The 17,628-nt window shown below is 38.8% G+C and overlaps 1 protein-coding gene across 1 annotated transcript in view; it reads left to right on the top strand.

Annotated features, from left to right (window-relative positions):
• The window catches only part of LOC135465978 (msx2-interacting protein-like), a 53,485-nt gene that overhangs the window by 15,558 nt on the left and 20,299 nt on the right, over window positions 1–17,628 (top strand). Inside the window, 4 exon segments of the mRNA XM_064743360.1 lie at window positions 9,924–9,943; window positions 16,211–16,397; window positions 16,673–16,936; window positions 17,355–17,545. Coding sequence (XP_064599430.1) covers window positions 9,924–9,943; window positions 16,211–16,397; window positions 16,673–16,936; window positions 17,355–17,545 — 662 coding nt within the window.

The following is a 17,628-nucleotide window of genomic DNA, read 5'->3' as shown; positions in this document are numbered from 1 at the left end:
GAGTTAGTGTGTGTTTCAGATGGCATTAAACTGGTCGAACAATCAAAGTAGCTGCTGTTTCAGAAAAAAAAGATGTGAAATAAACCTGGCAAAGCAAACAGCTTTTTTCTTTCAGGTTTCAGGTTTATACTTATATGAAGAAAATTGAAGTCAAATTTAGACCCAAATTTATAACCCTGCTTACCTGCACAAAGTTCAGTATAAAATGACTTCGTCCATTTCAGTTTTTTAAAGTTTATATAGATTTAATAAATGTGTTTTGGCTAAAATGTTGTGCTTCTTGGCATGTAAAATTGTTTGCTATCATGTGAAAAAGTGGAGAAATTCTTGTGTATTCCATGTGTAGCTGCATGTAGGAGTTTAATTGTTTAGAAATGTTTTGCTGAATGTTTTTTATCAGTGGATTGAGAATATTAACTAGCACTCCACAGCTAGACTTAATTCACATGAAGTTTTTGTTAGAGTGACCGTCTCACCATATTTTATGTTATTTATTTATTGCCCACGGTATTCAAAATCCCTGCATGGAATGCATTGTCATATAGTAGCATTGGCATAAACAGTGTGCACGTTATTTGTTTCTCATCAGACCTTACCTCACGGTGCTAGATTATGAACCCAAACCAGGCGATTTTATTATTTATTTTATTTGATCTGTGTTTTACGCAGAGCTAACCAACTGACCAACCAGGCGATATTGAAATGGCTGGCAGTAATATTGATGAGGTTTGAAGGGACATCGTACTTATGCTGATGGGTGACAGGTGCTCCCTGATATTATTGCATGACTGGGCCATGAAGGCATGGAGCTTTGAGCTGTGCTTATGACTGGCTGCTTCCTTCCTCTGCTTCCTAAAAGCCTCGCTCATGTTATACCTCCGCCATATTGCCTGGGCTATCAGTATCGTCATCTTAGGCTGTGCTCGTTGATTGCCGCTACCTTCAGTACTTTGCTCAGCGAATATTTCCTGGGCAGCTTGGGCTATATGTTGAGGAACCTCAAAGGCCCAGGCTAAAACTCTATATGTGAGAAAATTATTTCTGAGTGCGAAAATAAGAGGATTTTTTTCCATCCTTGCGCATGTGAATTTTATTACAGGCATTGTTTGAGGCCTACAGTTTTCTGGTCTCAGCTCAGAAGACTTTAATTGCTCTCGGAAAAATCACCTATAGTTTCTTTAGTTTTCACCAAACCAATTGCCCTGCTGAAAAATCATGTGCTGTGATAATTTCACATGTTGATTATCGGGTAAATTTACGGGCGAATTGCTGTAATTTATGACAGAAGTCGACTTTTTGCACACAGAAACCATTTTGTTATCATGAAGTGAAAATTTCTTGATCATGGCCTGTAGCACAAATGAAATAAACAAATGCATTGTTGACTAGAATTGACATGTTCAAGAGATGATTGCGGCCTTCAGTTGGCAATTTAAACTTCATAAACCTAGTATGGGACTGAAGATAGGTAAATAAGTTCTCTAGGAGCTCTGCTACAAGTACATGTATTCTCTGCTCTTGCATATGCTAGTCAACCCCATGCTGGCTGCCATAGCTATGGGGGCTCTCCCCACATACTACCTAGCAGGGGCAGTTGACATGGGCGGTTATTTGTTCATGCTGGGGCCCGGGTTGGGGAGCTGATGAACAGGCTGAGACAGGTTGTGCTTCTGTATAGCCTAATACAATGGCTGTGTTCCTTACAGTGACCTTCGCTGGGCTCACCAGGTATATGAACCAGGGAATGAGTCAGGGAGAAGTCATTACCCGGGATATGACCAGGCAGGACTAGCCACGTTGGCAGGCTTTAGAAGAAGTCCCTATACAATGAACACACTTGTTGTACAGGCTTGCTGAACCAACCAGGCTTGTCTAAAATGTGAATAAAGAGAGCTATCAGTTCATGCTCAGTTGCATGTATACCATGAGGACATAAATAGCTGTACATTGTAAATGTAGTATATAGTTTTTAACCTAAAAATTTGCTCATCTCACTCCCATCCTGCCCATGGTTTTTTAGACACAGTTTAAAATCACGTTAACAGACTTGCATTTTTTGTAGGATAGCATAGCAATTTCCAGAGAAATTGCAAAATATCTTTTAAAGGTTAATAGAACGAGGCCTAGGGGGTTAGCACACCATCACAGGGCAATGACCCAGGAGCCTCTCACCAATGGGGTCAGTGTAAGTTCCAAGTCCAGTTCATGCTGGCTTTCTCTCTGGCCATAAGGTGGGGAACTTCAGCAACCAGCAAATGATTGTGGGTTCCTCTCGCCATAATACTGGCGGCTGTCCTATAAGTGGAATATTCTTGAGTTCATCGTAAAACACCAATCAAGTACATAAATAAATAAAGATCAATAGATATCTCAAAGGCATACAAAATGAGCAACTCAGTTAAACCATGGGTGAAATGTAAGATTGAGTACAATAATAAAACAGGTAACAGGTTTAGCGGTATATACACATACGTGATGACAGGCAATAAAATGTATAGTTTCTGTGGCTAGGAAGGTGTTCTGTGTCACCCGATCTTCTTGAATTCTCCTGAACATAAAACAGGAAAAAATAAGTTGACTGGTTTTCTCTGATAATACATGTAGCTTGAGAAAAAAAAAACAAAGCAAAAACGAATGGCTAGATTTATATTAAAGTATTAAAATAACAACAGCTTTCAACTTATTGTCAAATTTCCTGTTGATTACTTGTTCAAGTCAGTGTGGTTGATGAATCTCAACTATGCTTTATAAGACTCTGTTAACCTTGTTTATAGATCTGTAAGTTCAGTTGTTTAGCTCCAGTCAGAGCCCCCACAAGGGTTGATATTGTGGTGTTAATTAAGTGGTGTTAACACGGAGAACTGAAGCACCTCTACTTTCCCATTGTGTGCACACTTCAGGGTCTTGTCATGAACAAGGGTTGCTATGGTCTTGTATCTGTATGCAGATGAAACCTAATTAGATGTTTAATTAATCATAGTTTGTAACTATTCTCCCTTGACAATAATTTCAGTCATACCCTGCTCCGTTCCGGCATGAAATATACAAAATGGTACCCGGCCTTCTCAGTACAAGGCAGTGAATGTAGGTCAGCTGTACTGTGACTTGGAAACAAGCATTTTTCTAGTCAATGAAAGGATCACTACATATTTCACGAGGGTCCCCTTATGGGCTCAATAAACCTTTTGAGTTTTATTCCAGTTTTTAAGAATACAATTAAACATTTGCGGAACAGTGATGATTATAGAGGGACGTGAGTCCGCATAGTGGCTGCTCCGAATGTTTGAAAACAGAAATCGGTAATTATCTTCATATGTGTATATATATATTTATATATGTATATGCGTGCATTTGTATTGGAGTAGTATTACAGTGTCACGCAGTGTATGTGTGTATAAAGTTATTCATATACAGCACCCTTGTTTTAAGTATATGTGTAGTCAAGATTATGAGTCAGAGTTTGATCTGTGGCCTCAGTGCATACTCAGTAGTAGAAAGTCATCACTCAACCAGTCTACTTAGTAGTAGAAAGTCATCACTCAACCAGTCTACTCAGTAGTAGAAAGGCATCACTCAACCAGTCTACTCAGTAGTAGAAAGTCATCACTCAACCAGTCTACTCAGTAGTAGAAAGTCATCACTCAACCAGTCTACTCAGTAGTAGAAAGTCATCACTCAACCAGTCTACTCAGTAGTAGAAATTCATCTCTCAGCCAGTCACAATCTCCTTCGAATGAAGTTGAAAACCAGTATGCAGAGCTGAGCCTAGGAGAGATTTGAGTGGGACCCAAAAGATGTGTGCCCCTCAGAACCTGTGCCCCAGCCTTGCCTGTGGGTTACATAATGAGACTTTAGTTCTGCAGCTGTAGGGGTGGGCCTGTGTGGCTTTGTTTGTTGTCTGGGTGGGTCCAGACATTGACTCATCCCCAGCTACATGTATCACTGTGAACAAGGAGTTAAGGGTCAGGCCAAGAAGAAAATGTAGAGTAAGCTGGGTCATTTGTAGCCTCATCCACCAGTGTTATAGACATAAGGCCAGCTGTTCTATCCATGTCATTCCCTGTTCACAGTCTGCAGCAGGGTGGGGGGTTAACACTATTATGTAACATGGGAGAAAAACAAAATCAGTTGACTTTCCTTTGTTAAGACCGTGTTAAGAAAATTTAGATTTCACTATGTCTGTTTCCAGCTTTGCCGAGTTTGTTTTGCTGGTCATACAACCAGAACTCAATATCTTCAGTTTTTTTTTTTCAGAAACATAGAAACAAACTCCCAAAATTGAAATACTCAATTTTCCTAGATATTTCAGTACTTAATTTTGTCATCATCTGGAAAAGCCGTAAGTTGATTTAGTATTTAGTCTGCCTTTTGTGGCTTTGTCTCCAAACAAGTCTATATATTATGTTCGCATAAAATTTAGTTCTCGTGAAGATGGCCAAGTAAAGTGCCCAAATCTAGAGTTAAAATAAGTTTGTTGTTGTTGTTTTTTTTTTTTAATATAACACCACTGGCATATTCTGTTTTTATTGAAAACAAAATTTTTTGCTCACTTTTTTACTTTGTGTATTTCATGTACGTGTTCGTTATTAATTGCTTGATCTGTACTAGAGAGTGTGCTTGATGGAACAGCCAAGCCTTTCTAAAACCATGACCTGGCTTGGTATGTTCACATGTAATCTCGCGCTTGGGATTTATTTTAATACACACAGCTGGTTGCAAATGGACTCTTTATTCACCCTCCCCTCCTTCCAGTCTGCCCAATGAACTTTACAATTCACTCTCCAAGAGTTCACACAGTGCTTGACTTACATGTGGTTACCTCAATGTCTCAGCCATTTATGAAAAGCAAGGAAGAAAAAAAAATATAAAGAAAGGGGAAAAAATGGTGTAAAACTGGTTGAAGGAGTTTTTTTTCACGGTTGAGGTTTGTGTGCCACAAATTATCTTTCAGCAGGATGTTGATTGCCCTCAGGTTAATGGTTGTCTATAGCTAAAAAAACGCATTCATATTGTACTGTGTTATTGCTGGAAGAAACTAGGTTCATTACATTATGTTGTACAGTTCGGCTGTCGACATGCATGGGTGATATCTGTTGCATGTACTGTAGTCGGTGATGTGTTGGTGACTTGATATGAGAGCTCAGCAGTAGAACATTGTTGACGTTTATGGCAAAGCTTTTGAAAGATTTTATACTTGGTGTTAGTAAGGCGAAGAAAAAGTTGACGCAGTTTTGTGATGTGAGACAAATGCTGTTTGCATGTAAATGACTTTGCTTGCATTCGAATGAATGGCAAAGAAAGGAGATCAAAATCTTCAGTTACATGTATCGCTTATTTCAAGATCAGTGAAATAAATAATAATATATTGAAAGTCTTTTTTGGTATTGATTACAAGTGGCAGTTATCTTTATGTTACACCGGGTACGGTCAAGTAAAAAAAGACAGTCAAATAAATAAATAAAGAAATTAAACAATAAATGAGAACAGCCTATGGTGACCCCTTGCAGAACTCCATCCTTGCTGGATAGTTGTGTGAAGTTTGGACTAGCCTGGTGCCACCGCCATGCATCTCAGTTTAACTTCTGTACTGCCAGCTTTCATAGGGCTGATACTTCTAGCTAATTAAAGCCAATTTGTCTAATGGATCTGTCAGATGAGAAAGGGAGCAGGATTTGGGGTGGGGGTGGTGTGAAGGGATCAGTACACCAGGCTGAGGGCATTGATCTAAAGAGGTCATCTATTATTTATGTTAGGCTGTTTGACTTGCCCAATGGCTGGGGTTTACCTCTTGCACAAAGGGTTGCTCTCTTTTCTTACCTTCATGTTGGCTGACGGCCTTTGTTAGCCAGGAATTGCCCATTTTCAGCACACCTTTGAAAGAAAACTTAACCCTGAACTGGACTTGTTCTTATGGGCGTTTGTGAAGGGTGATTTGGGATAGTGAGGCATGGGTTGAAAGGGGGTTGGGGAGACTTGTCCCACATAATACGTTGTGCTGGTGTTGGGTTTTCTACATGGACGCACTTCTCAGAACTTTAGATTCTCATTCAGGATGGGCTCTGACTTTCATGAACATTACAGATGAGTTCTCCGTGTGTGATTATTTTTCCCTAAGCTTTCAAGCATGTATTTACATGACAGTCACAGTATACTTGTGGTTTAGATTGGTGAACAGTACACTTACCAGTATTTAAGCTTATAAGCATAAATTTTATTCAGGCATTGTTAAAATATTTTTTTTTTGTAATAATGTAATAATGGATCTGAAAGTAAAACTGTATGTACTGTCTGGGGTTCCAGTGGGAAATTCCAGAATAAGGCACGATTATTTTCTAGGCTATTTTGTTGTAATGTCAAAGTGATGTAGTGTTGCTGCAGAATTTCGTTCGAAAACACCATGAAAGTTTTGGTAGATGATGTCTTCTCACATGAATTTTCTTTTGTTTTCCTTTTTTTTTTTCTGGCTTTTACTCAGTTTAAAGTTCATGATGGCTACCCAGTAGACTAATAAACAAACTTAAATCACACACTGCCCAAGGCAGGGTTTGGGTGGACAGGCTCAGTTGATGAATGTTGGTTTCATTCTTATTTAGGTGCATTTCCTCAGATTTATGGGACTGGCTATATCAAGTTCTCTGGTCTGCCTTCTCAACAGTTTTACATACATTGGTTTCCATAGTAACCTTCATCAGGATTAGCCTTGAGGAAGCCGCACCAGTGTCTAATCTGAGTCTGTGTAGGTGTTGGCTTGTAAGTGATCGTGGCTAGATTTCTTGCCTCTAAGCTACTGTTTTTGAAGGGTTAGACTGACACTAGTTTGGTGTTTTCCTTTTTATCATTTGCTGTTGATATTAAATATAGATATATATATATATAATGTATACTTGTCCTGGGTAATAAGGTGAGATGATTTTATTGTGAAATGGGACTGTTTACTGAGGACTTGAATTCCAGTTTGTTTTTCTTATAGATATGACCACCATCATTTATATGTGGTTGAAATAGTCCGGAGTACAGCATTCAAAACTAATCAAATAAATGATACTTGTATTTGTTATTTTTTTCTTTTAGCATTTTGTTTTCTTTGATTACCAAACTTGGCTTAATGAGCGATTCTCTTAGCTTGTGTTGAAAGATCCATGTATGTTGGTGGGGCAGAAGTTACGAGACATGAAATTTTGACCACTCTCTAAGCTTGTATTAAGGACAGTAATTGTGGATGCTGAAATTCACCAGTTATCATTTTTCGAGAAGTTTTATTAGTCTTTTCTGATTTATCCTCTGAAGATTTTCCCGTGAATTCAGGAATATCATGGCTCTGAAGCTGCCAAATTACAATGGTTTTCGGTGTCGTGTACAGACCGATCAAACCCAACTTCTCATGCATTTTTTATTGCCAAAGCCATTATACATCTTTCTCTAGGGACTTTGTTTGGAATCTGGGTAGTCTGTTTTAACTCCTCACTCTATCTGGCCCTTACCTTTTCACCCCACTCTTAGCTTCACAGACACCCTTCCATCCCCCCAACAGATTACCCACTTGATACAGGTGCAGCCCAGAGCAAGCTGTCTGCCAGCCTCAGATATCTGATTTACTCAGCTCTTTACTTTCTCCCTCAGATAAATTGGTTGCCATGGAAACGATATCTGGCACATAGATAATGAAGCACAAAGCCAAACCTTGGGCAATTCAGAGTTGGCAGTGGTTTGTGTGGAAAATCAGGCATTTGGTTTACATGTAGCGGAACCATTGGCCTGGCTGGCTGGCCGACAGGGCTCTGTTACTGGAGATGATAAAGAAGCATTCTCAGTAAATAAAACATGCGCAATTCAAGGTCTTTTATAAATGAGAATCGAAAATCAGTATGCGTACTGAAAGGAATTGTATGGGAAACACAAATGAAGGGCAAAGTAATGGTTTATAAATGGATTGGCTTACATTATCATTGAGTACATGTTACATAGTGAATACACTGATCGAGATATCCCTCATTATTGGACCCCCCACCACCCTCCCCCCCAACCCCGGATTTTGCTCTGTGAAATTGTCAAAGCTGAGTACATTTGGAACACTTGTACTTGCATAGTCCTTTTCCAACTTTTAATCTTATCACTCTTGTTCAATCAATATATATTGCAATGTTAGCATTATTATAATTTATCATACTTCACATCATTCCCTTGATCCCCCAGCAGTGAAGCAGAACACCTCCTAACGATGCCATTTCTCATCTCCCACACCCCCCACCCATAAGCATCTGTGGCATCTGGTTCCTGATTAGCAGATGTTGCAAATAAAGACCCTGTGGATTGGGCTGTCATTCCAAGGCAGGTGGAGTGATGTAACCAATCCATAATAGCAGTCTTATGGCGGACAGCTCACATTAGGTGCAATGAACAGCTCTGCTGAAACAAATAAGACCCAGATAATTGTGGTTTTGCTGTGCTGAGTTGGAAAATGATCAATTTTTACCTCTCCAGTTGAAATCTCATGACTGTACACTTGTTTAAACTGTTTCCGTGTAGCAAAGCAAAATGTTTATTTGGGCAAAATAGGGTAGGCGAACTAGTGGTCAGGCTGATGTTTAACTACCATGACTTGGTGAAGTGTTATGTCTAGTGTCACATCTAGTGTCCCTGTACAGTTACTCAGGGTGGGGTGTCATGTCTGTAGACTTCAGTGAGGTGGCATTATAAACACAGTGTAGTTTTGAGTAAGGTCCAGCTTTTTTCAAGGACACCTAAATTGTTTTTAAATTGTTTTCACAAGAACATATTACAGTGTTTTGAGGACATAAATACTGCATGAGTGAAATTTTTGTTTCATATTTTTAAATAAATATGCATATAACTATACTTTTAAAGGGGCAGACTTTTGAACATGGGATCAGTCTTTGTGATCGACCATGGCTTGCCACAACCCACACATATGCCCACACTGTATCTCACACAGTCTAAAGGCTAAACTGATTCAAGCATCCATCAATAACCATGAGACACTGTCCTTGTCGTAAATAAGTGTGTTTCCTTGAGACATGTCCGGTGTTCGTGAAGTAAGAGTGAATAAACCATGAGAACTGCCCATACAGTACGCGCCAGAAATGGTACATGTCCAAATACATATGGATTGACATGATGAATATTCATATTGTTTACATTATTGGGCTGCTGCTAAATATTCATGAGATTGTTAACATTGTTCTTTGTCTTCACAAGTAAGTGCCGGCCTTTCTTTATCTTCTTAGAATGACTTTGTCTTACCCACACGGTACAAGTATATTTACATTTATGTATGAACATAAAAAATTGGCATATTTCCAATCCCGTGTACATTGTGTGAGCATTAATGGGACCGTTATCTTGAAACGCTAATGTAAAAAGTCATTTTTTTTTTTTTTTCGATGGAAAAGGAGAGGAAGAAATAAATAAGGAAGAAGCTGTCATTTCGGGTTTACATGTACTAGTTTCATTAGTTGTTTCATATTATAATAAAGTCATCAGTCCGTGAACACGAGAATTCACACGCCACACAAGCAATATCAAAATCCACGGGTGTTAAGAGAATAGAGCATGTCAGTGCCAGTTGTACTGACACACATAAAGTCGCACATGTAAGATTTCGGAACTGGTTTCACAAAAGCTCCTGGACCATAGAAACCAGTGTAGTGAAGACAGAACGTTGCCATGGTAAAGTGCGGTTGACGCTAATACATCGGCTTCCTGAAAACATTGCCGCTGGTTTGCTGTGTAATTTTCACGCCGCCCTACCCCCCCCCCCCCCCCCTCCCCCTTTTTTTTTGTTTAACAGAAATTGCAGAAAAAAGTAGTTCTGGTTTACAGCTGTAATTTGGTTTCATTATTAAGGAGATATCACAACAATGAAACAGCTTGGGCTCATTATGTAGCCTTTTGTGTTTTAACAGTGTTGACAGTAAGAAACCAGGTATGTTTGCATGCAGTCAGGGCTGATAATGAATGACACTTATATCACAGTATAAATCTATTATGATGTGTATGGTTTTTTTTTCTTGAACGATCCGAAAACCATAATTTATAGGTCTGTGAAGGTGAACATGAAGCTTCGCTCTGATTATGCAGAGATTATCAGAAAGCTGGAAATGTATTTCTTGGCACAGAATGTAAACCCACAATGGTTTAAGAAATTGAACCAGGATTTGGACCTGGGTTTTAGTCGTGGATATAGTATGCCTGTTTTCGGAACAAAACCATTTCTGTTCTTCAGTTTGGAAAAGACACAAGTCACGGTGGCTGACACCTGAACAAGGTACCAGTTCACAGTCCAACTGTAAAAATTATTCAAGTTGCCTATGTTTGTAACCCAGGAGTTAAACTTTGGAACACCAGGCAAAAAAGTGTTAATTATGTCAGGATAAATGTATCAAAATTTGAACTTTTTAAGCTGTAAACTATGAACCATATTGAAGTTTTAAATTTTTACATTTTTACATTAAAGTACATGGTGAACAGGCTCACCTCATTATTAGGGCAAAGCCATGTTATTGTTATGAAGTATTAAGTTTTGTTTACACTAAGAGGCCAGTGAAACCTGATCCCTGTTAGAACTATGTATCTCTTTTCTCCAGGGGGTTAGAGTTTGGTGGACAGATTGTCTATTACAGCCTGCCATGGCTGGCCTATCAAACATGTCAGGGTGACCAGCTTGCCAGTGGCTGTGGCAGCTAAGCTTTTTGAAGCCTGACCAGGACTGGCCCCTGACTTTCCTGGTGCTTCTCTATACCCTTGTCTGTCTCTATACACATCTCTTTAGTTTATAGCTCTGTTGACCTGGCTGGTCAAGGGGTGCTATGGGGCTATGTGGGCAAAAGATTTAAGTTCTGATATGTGTGTGAACACATAAACTGTAAATTTGAAGTTATCAGTTATCAGCTGATATTGATTATTCTTTGCCTATTGGAAATATATAATAATTAGACTTTGATTTAATTTAAATGGTCAGCATTTTTATATGGTGAGTGTCGATGAACGGATGATATTCTTTTCTAAGGATATTTTGCTTGCCTATACATACATGTATTATGTATAAACTTTACTGTGACAGACGTGTATGGAAATACATGTACACACACACACACACACATATATATGTATATATATATATAATATATATATATATATATATATATATATATATATGTATGTATATATATATATATATGCAACATTATAATGGATAATCAGCCTTGATAAAAAGCACAGTAGTTTACTGGTGGCTACCACAGCACTGAACTAACAACAAATAAACATTATATGCACCCATACAACAGCTTCTTAATGTGATATTAATCATGAAGACAAGTGTGTAATGTCTGAGTAACGCCGCTTGGTGTGTGGTCGTCATGTGACTGAAAAATTCACCACGTTAAACCCCAAGCACTCATTCACTCACGGTATGGTGTGAGACCCAAGTACATTGATCTATGTGTACATCTACTCAATTTCTGCTTGTTCACCAGGGTTTTTCCAGGAGTTGTATATTTGTGGTTCAAGGTTATAGTTTTGGCCACTTCCTGTTTCTAATGCAGAAGTCATTTGGCAAGTGATCACCCACCCCTCTGTACCCTCTTCCTCCCTGATTTATCCCTGCCATGCTGAATGGTGAACCAGCTGAACATGTGTATAGGGGGTCAGCTTCAAATTACAACTGCAGGCCACAACTCCCTAAGCAAGGTACCTGACCTTTACTTTACACAATATGTGTGTACTAGCTGCTGAGGAAAAAATAATCTGGCAGAGGGTAATTAGATTTCTGTGCCAAAAATACATTTTGATTTCCCATGTGGTCTGGTTTAAATGCTCATTTTGAGGTGGATATGCATGTATTTTCGTTTTTATCTCTCTTTCTTCCCTTCTTGTTTTGAGGAAGTGAGAAATAAAATCCTTCAGTTAATATACCGGTATTATGCTTTGAATGGTGAGTAGTACACATTTCTTACAATACAAATCCTTTCACACATTATGCGTAGAGAGGATATTAAAGCCAGATTGCTACCTGTCAGGATTTTAGCTGTGTGAAAAAGTTTTGGGATATCCCCCTTCTTGGGTCATTAAACTAAGTGAGAAAACAGAGATACTTCGTGTTAAAATGTTAAGGCATATTCGAATCGTATGCTTTAATGTATGAACTGTACTTCATTATTGTATTTGAAGTCTACATCTTGATGTTATAATGACAAACGTCACATCCATGTATGTTTTTCCAGCTACCCACTATGTTCAGTTCTGACTCAGATAAGTCTCACTTATTATTTGGAGAAATGCTTTATACACATCCCTTTAGATTTGCCTTTGAATTGTCATTGGTGTGAACCTGGTAAAGTATAAAGCGACTAAGAATAGGTGTGTGTTCTCCGTTCAGATCCCTGGCTGTTCCCAGGCCCCAGTGGGCTAACAGCTTGACCCTGGGGACCCAGGCTCAGTATAGCTCTTCTAGGAGATAACCTGAACCCACAAAGTGATACCCCTACCCTTTGAACCCTTTTTACTGCCAAGGGCACAATTATACAACCTGTCTACACAGAGCAGATAAGCAAAGCGTTGTGATGCTCTGGCATCCACCTTTTTTTGCCCTCTGACTTCTGGAGAAGAACACACCCAAGGTCGCTGTTATTTTGGTGTGGTGTCTGGAAAAGTGAGGGAAAAGTTTCTATGCAAACAGCAAGGGCTGAAAATACTAAAATTAGACACTAAAATTTCAACACTCACAGCACCAGATATTTTAAGAATCTATAAGGCATTTGCACTTCAACCGGTTTTCATTTTGCTGTATCATGGTATGCTGTTGTCTGTCTGTCTATCCTCCTGAAAGGTTTAGTGTTACGACTAGGTTAATGGGCCCACTTGTCTTTACCATTGGAGCAGAAGACTATCGAAACTGAGTCACATTCCTCTAAAATTACACCCATGTCCCTTGTTGTGATTGGCCTACATGTACCTGTGTACTGGCTGTTAAGCAGTATATTTGAAGAATAGCCTCATGTAAGAGTTTGAAATAGGACTATCCTGAGTATTTTAATTATAAACATAGAGCCAATAGAATTAGGGAGTTTCGAGGGGAAACTCTTTTCTAATTGAAGGTAAAAACAGTCCTATGGTATCATGTGACTTGTGAAAAATGTTAGGTAACCTTTGTTGACATTAATTTTCCAATCACCTCTCTCACCCTGTTGAGGCACAAATGATGCCTATTTCTTTTAGGAATTTCTGAAGTTCAGAAATGCTCAGCTCCTCAGTTTTCTCCATTGTTGAATTACTTTTTTGTGAAACTTTTTTCAGAGGCCCATGTTATAGTAAATTTGATCAGAAATAGGTGCCTAACATTTTTGACAGGTCAGTGATATTGTTGGACTTTTTTACCTTTAGCGATAAAAGAGTTCCAGTTTGAAACTCCCCTCTTATCTGTCATTCACTTTGCCTCAACGGAGGTGTGTTGAGGTCTAGTCTCCTGTTTCAGTTGAAATATTACCTGCATTAAAAGAATCAAAAATAATGTGTGTGTACAATGTATGTACCCTTTTAAAATGTATTTAGTGCCAGCGTCCAGAAATTGAAACAGGATGGAGGTAATTATGTTCAAGTGTCAGAATAATGAGATGAGGTTTATGTCAAATGGGATTTGTGTTTTTATTTCAAGGCATTTGTAAGCTCAGATGAGATTTTCATGGTTCAGCTGCATCTTTAAGCCTGGATGTTTACACGGTATATGTATATCTATGCTTATCTCGATTTACTGCATGACCAGATACAAACTTGTTTCAGATAAATTAATAAATAACTAAATAAATGCACTTTAAAGGAGATGTCTTATCTGTAGTTTGATGTGAGCCAAAATGTCCTCTTTGATGAAAAACTTCATCAGGATTTCTCTTGAGAAATGAAAATATGCAACAGTTAAAGGATATGCCAATGATATGATTTATTTTTCTGATACATTATAATATTCAGCAAGCCAAGATTCGAAAATTTTAGCGTTCGATGGAAGCTTGAAGACCAGTATGTGTTTGCTATTCATGTTTTCATAATGCCGTCGAGCTAAATAGCTCACATGTTTAAGCTTTATCAACCTGTACAGAATTTCACATAATTTGAGTTGGAATTTTTGCTTTAGTAAAATGGAAAGTCTTAAAATGCCTCTCCTACATGCACTTTTGTCTGTTAATAATAACAGTCCTAGGTGAACATGCGTAATTATTTCCTCAATATTACCAGCAACCTGCGGATGGTCATGGGTTTCCCCCTGGGCTCTACCTGGTTTCCACCCACCATAATGCTGGCCGTCATCGTATAAGTTTGTCATGATTATAAGGCTGTGTTACTTCAGTAAAACCCTAGCCACATTTAGCCTTTATCTTTGTGTAATTTATTTATCACATTATTTATGGTTGCTGTTCATTTGATTGTCCAGTGGGAAATAGTTGTATTTTGGATACCTTCTCCATTGTCACATCAAAGGAGTATCATAAAGTACTGTTGAGGCATCTCTTTCCATAATGTATCAGGGAAGCTGTGATATACTCTTCAGTCTTCCTCGAGTGTATACAACTTGCACACATATATTGATTGTTAACGGCATTAAAGCTGCAAAGCGAGATAGAGTGCAGTGGTGGAGTCAAGGGAACCGTCTCAAAATAACCCAGAATCATTGTCCAAATATATGTGGGATAGTCATAAATCGTATGTTTGATGGATACAACGCGACAGGTATTATGGTTGAGTGTGTTTTATGTGACTGGTACTTATGCTTTCTAATTAGAGCAACTGTTCATCATGTCACGTCCCCAGGTGTGTGTGTGTGTGTGTGGACTACCGCTAACGAGGAAATAGAATCCACACCTCGCAATTAATGAAGATGAGTCCAGATGGTTAAATAGCTGGTTTCCGTTGTTCAAAATTTTTAGCATAAAGTATGCATACTCTTAACTGAAATATGTACGTGATATGAAATATGTAATCACAACTGTTATGTGAATGTACAGTGTACATTATATTAATACAAGTGTATGCAGTGAGTAGATGCAGAGGATGGATATTTCTGATGTAGATAGCATGTAAATACTTGGACGTACGGTTTGTCTGAATAATCTGTTCTGTATTAACCATTTTAAACGGCCCGATCTGTTCAGTGTGTGTTGTGATTAGTGACCAGAACGAGAATTTGAATCATTCTGTATCTCTTTTTTTTTCCCCCCCATCTGTATTTTTTATGATCAACCGACCACTGGAAAAGCAGAGTGACTTAGACTTTAAAGAGTGACTTGAGGCTTTAAAATGTTTGTAAAAATTTGATAAAATTCTGTGTATAAATATGTATCTAGTTACACTTTTTTTTACATAAGCAAATGTATGTGTATACTGAACTACATGTACATATATTAAATAAGTGAAATTATAATTGGCTGTGTATTTAATTCTGTTATGTGAGATATTCATAGATTTAAACTGCTCTGTGATCATTTAGCTTACCAAGACAGGTGATGCTTCGTTTGCTTTCATACCCAAAGATTGGGGCTTATATACATGTAGGCCACATATGTTTACAGCGTTACCTTGTGTGTTCTCTATCTTAATACGGAGCTAATTTGCCTTGGGTGATAATTATATGAGGATACCCGTCTTTGTTGTAATAACTCCATTGACCAGGTGGCCATGAAATTAATGTTAGGCTGTCCTTGAAAATATGTTTCTTTCACATAACCCTCCCCCTCCCCCTCCCCCCCCAACATGAATGTTTTAATTGAGCCTTTCTCCAGAAAATCTTTTTTTTTTCTCACTTCCAGTGTAATTTGCCTTTGAAAAATGCAAAATGTTATTGAAAGAACTGAAAGAAGAAAAAAATCAGAGCCAACCTACCCTAATTGTCAGCTCACTTGAATCGAACATTTTTTGGGAGGAATGGCCTTATGTTAATGGATTACAGGTAGTGGGTATGAAATGAGTAGAGACAAGACACTCTTTTCAGAAGGCCAAATACACATCTTATAAATTCGGGCCTATCTAACATGTTTTTTGTATTGATGCACATAATTTGTGAACTTTGTTTTGAATGACAGTTGCCAGATGATAATGTTTTGTTTTGTCAGAACAGTTGTTTTGTTGTTTCATCAATGTGTGTTGTTTGAAGTTACGGAATGAGAGACTGATTCTGACTTCGCTTGGCTTGATGTTTTTGCAGAGCTGAGGAGACTGACAGACCTGACTACCATTACGGCCCTCAGAGGGAGGGAATTCCACCATATGATAACCGCTTCCCAAACTCCACGAACTACGAGGAAAGCCCGCAGTACCAGGGCCAGGGGACGCACACGAGAGCGCACATACCCTCCCGCTAAGGGCAATAATTACCCTAAACAATTTGACAGGTAATTTCCTCCACTCAGAAACTCGGCCGCCATTGTATAGGTGAAACGATTCTAGAGCACGCCATAAGACACCTATCAAATAAATAAATAAATAATATGAATACATATGAATATTGATTGTTTAACTTTGTACAAGGCTATACCTTTATTTTTGACATTTACTGGAAAATACTGGTGACATTTTGACGATTGTTGGTCACAAAAGATATCTCGTGATTTATTGATTGTTTTTTTTTTGCATGTAAACTCATGCAGTTGTTGCTTTCTTTTTTCAGGGGTCCTGCACAGCAGCGTTTAGGTCAGCGCCATGGCGTCTACGATACCCACAATGCACAGGCCGAGGCATTCCCTGGGAAGCAGTTTGATCGCCTACGATTACAAATGTCCCCTGGCCATTCCTCAGCACACTCCAAAAAGGGCAGCAAACAGAAAGGGTCAGTGTCAAGGTCACCCAGTGGCAGCCATTCTCGATCCAGCTCCAGTTCTAGTTACAGCGGTTCTTCATCCAACTCAAGTGGTTCCCGATCACGATCAAGAAGGTAGGGCTTGGAGCGCAGGTGAAATGAAGTTAGGCAAAAATTTGAAAAAAAATTTAATAAACACCCTGGATGATCTAAAATCTCGCCCTCAAAAGTGCATTTTTAGAGGCAAATAAAATGTCCCAAAATATTATTTTTGGTGCTGAAACTTACCATTTTCTGGTAGAATGTCATCCCATATTCGAAGCAAACCTCAAACCTTTTGCAAAAAAACTGGCAGCATTTTACTTGTGTATTGCAGAAACAGACACTGTTGTTAATTCAAGGTGCAATTGTACTGGGAAAAGGTACCCATTCGTTAGTGACTTGTAGTGATTCCAGATCGGCGTCAGTTTAACTTTCTCATATTTCATAAATTCTCTGTGATTTGTTATAGCTGTGGAAACTTTTGTCTGACATGGCGTTGTCGTTGTTGCAGCAGCAGTAGTCATAGCAGCCCGCGTGTGCCGCAATCGAATCCTCCATCCAAGGTTCAGGTGAGATCTGACCGTTCGGAGAGTGTCGATGGTGGGGTAGACAAGACCTGCGCCTCAAGTGACACGCAACTATCAGGCTCTGAGAAACGCTCTCTGGGGATCTGCATCCGAAGATTACCCCTACGCTCCAGTGGTGAGTCAAGGCATTTTGCTTATGGCGTTAAGATATCAAAAGGGAGATTTGTTCCTTGTCTCAGTTGTCGCAGACTCTCATTC

The sequence above is a fragment of the Liolophura sinensis genome, chromosome 5 (genome assembly GCF_032854445.1).
Source record: "Liolophura sinensis isolate JHLJ2023 chromosome 5, CUHK_Ljap_v2, whole genome shotgun sequence".
Taxonomy (NCBI): domain Eukaryota; kingdom Metazoa; phylum Mollusca; class Polyplacophora; order Chitonida; family Chitonidae; genus Liolophura; species Liolophura sinensis.
Note: the sequence above shows the minus strand (reverse complement) of the source record. Positions and strands in the feature narration are given on the sequence as shown.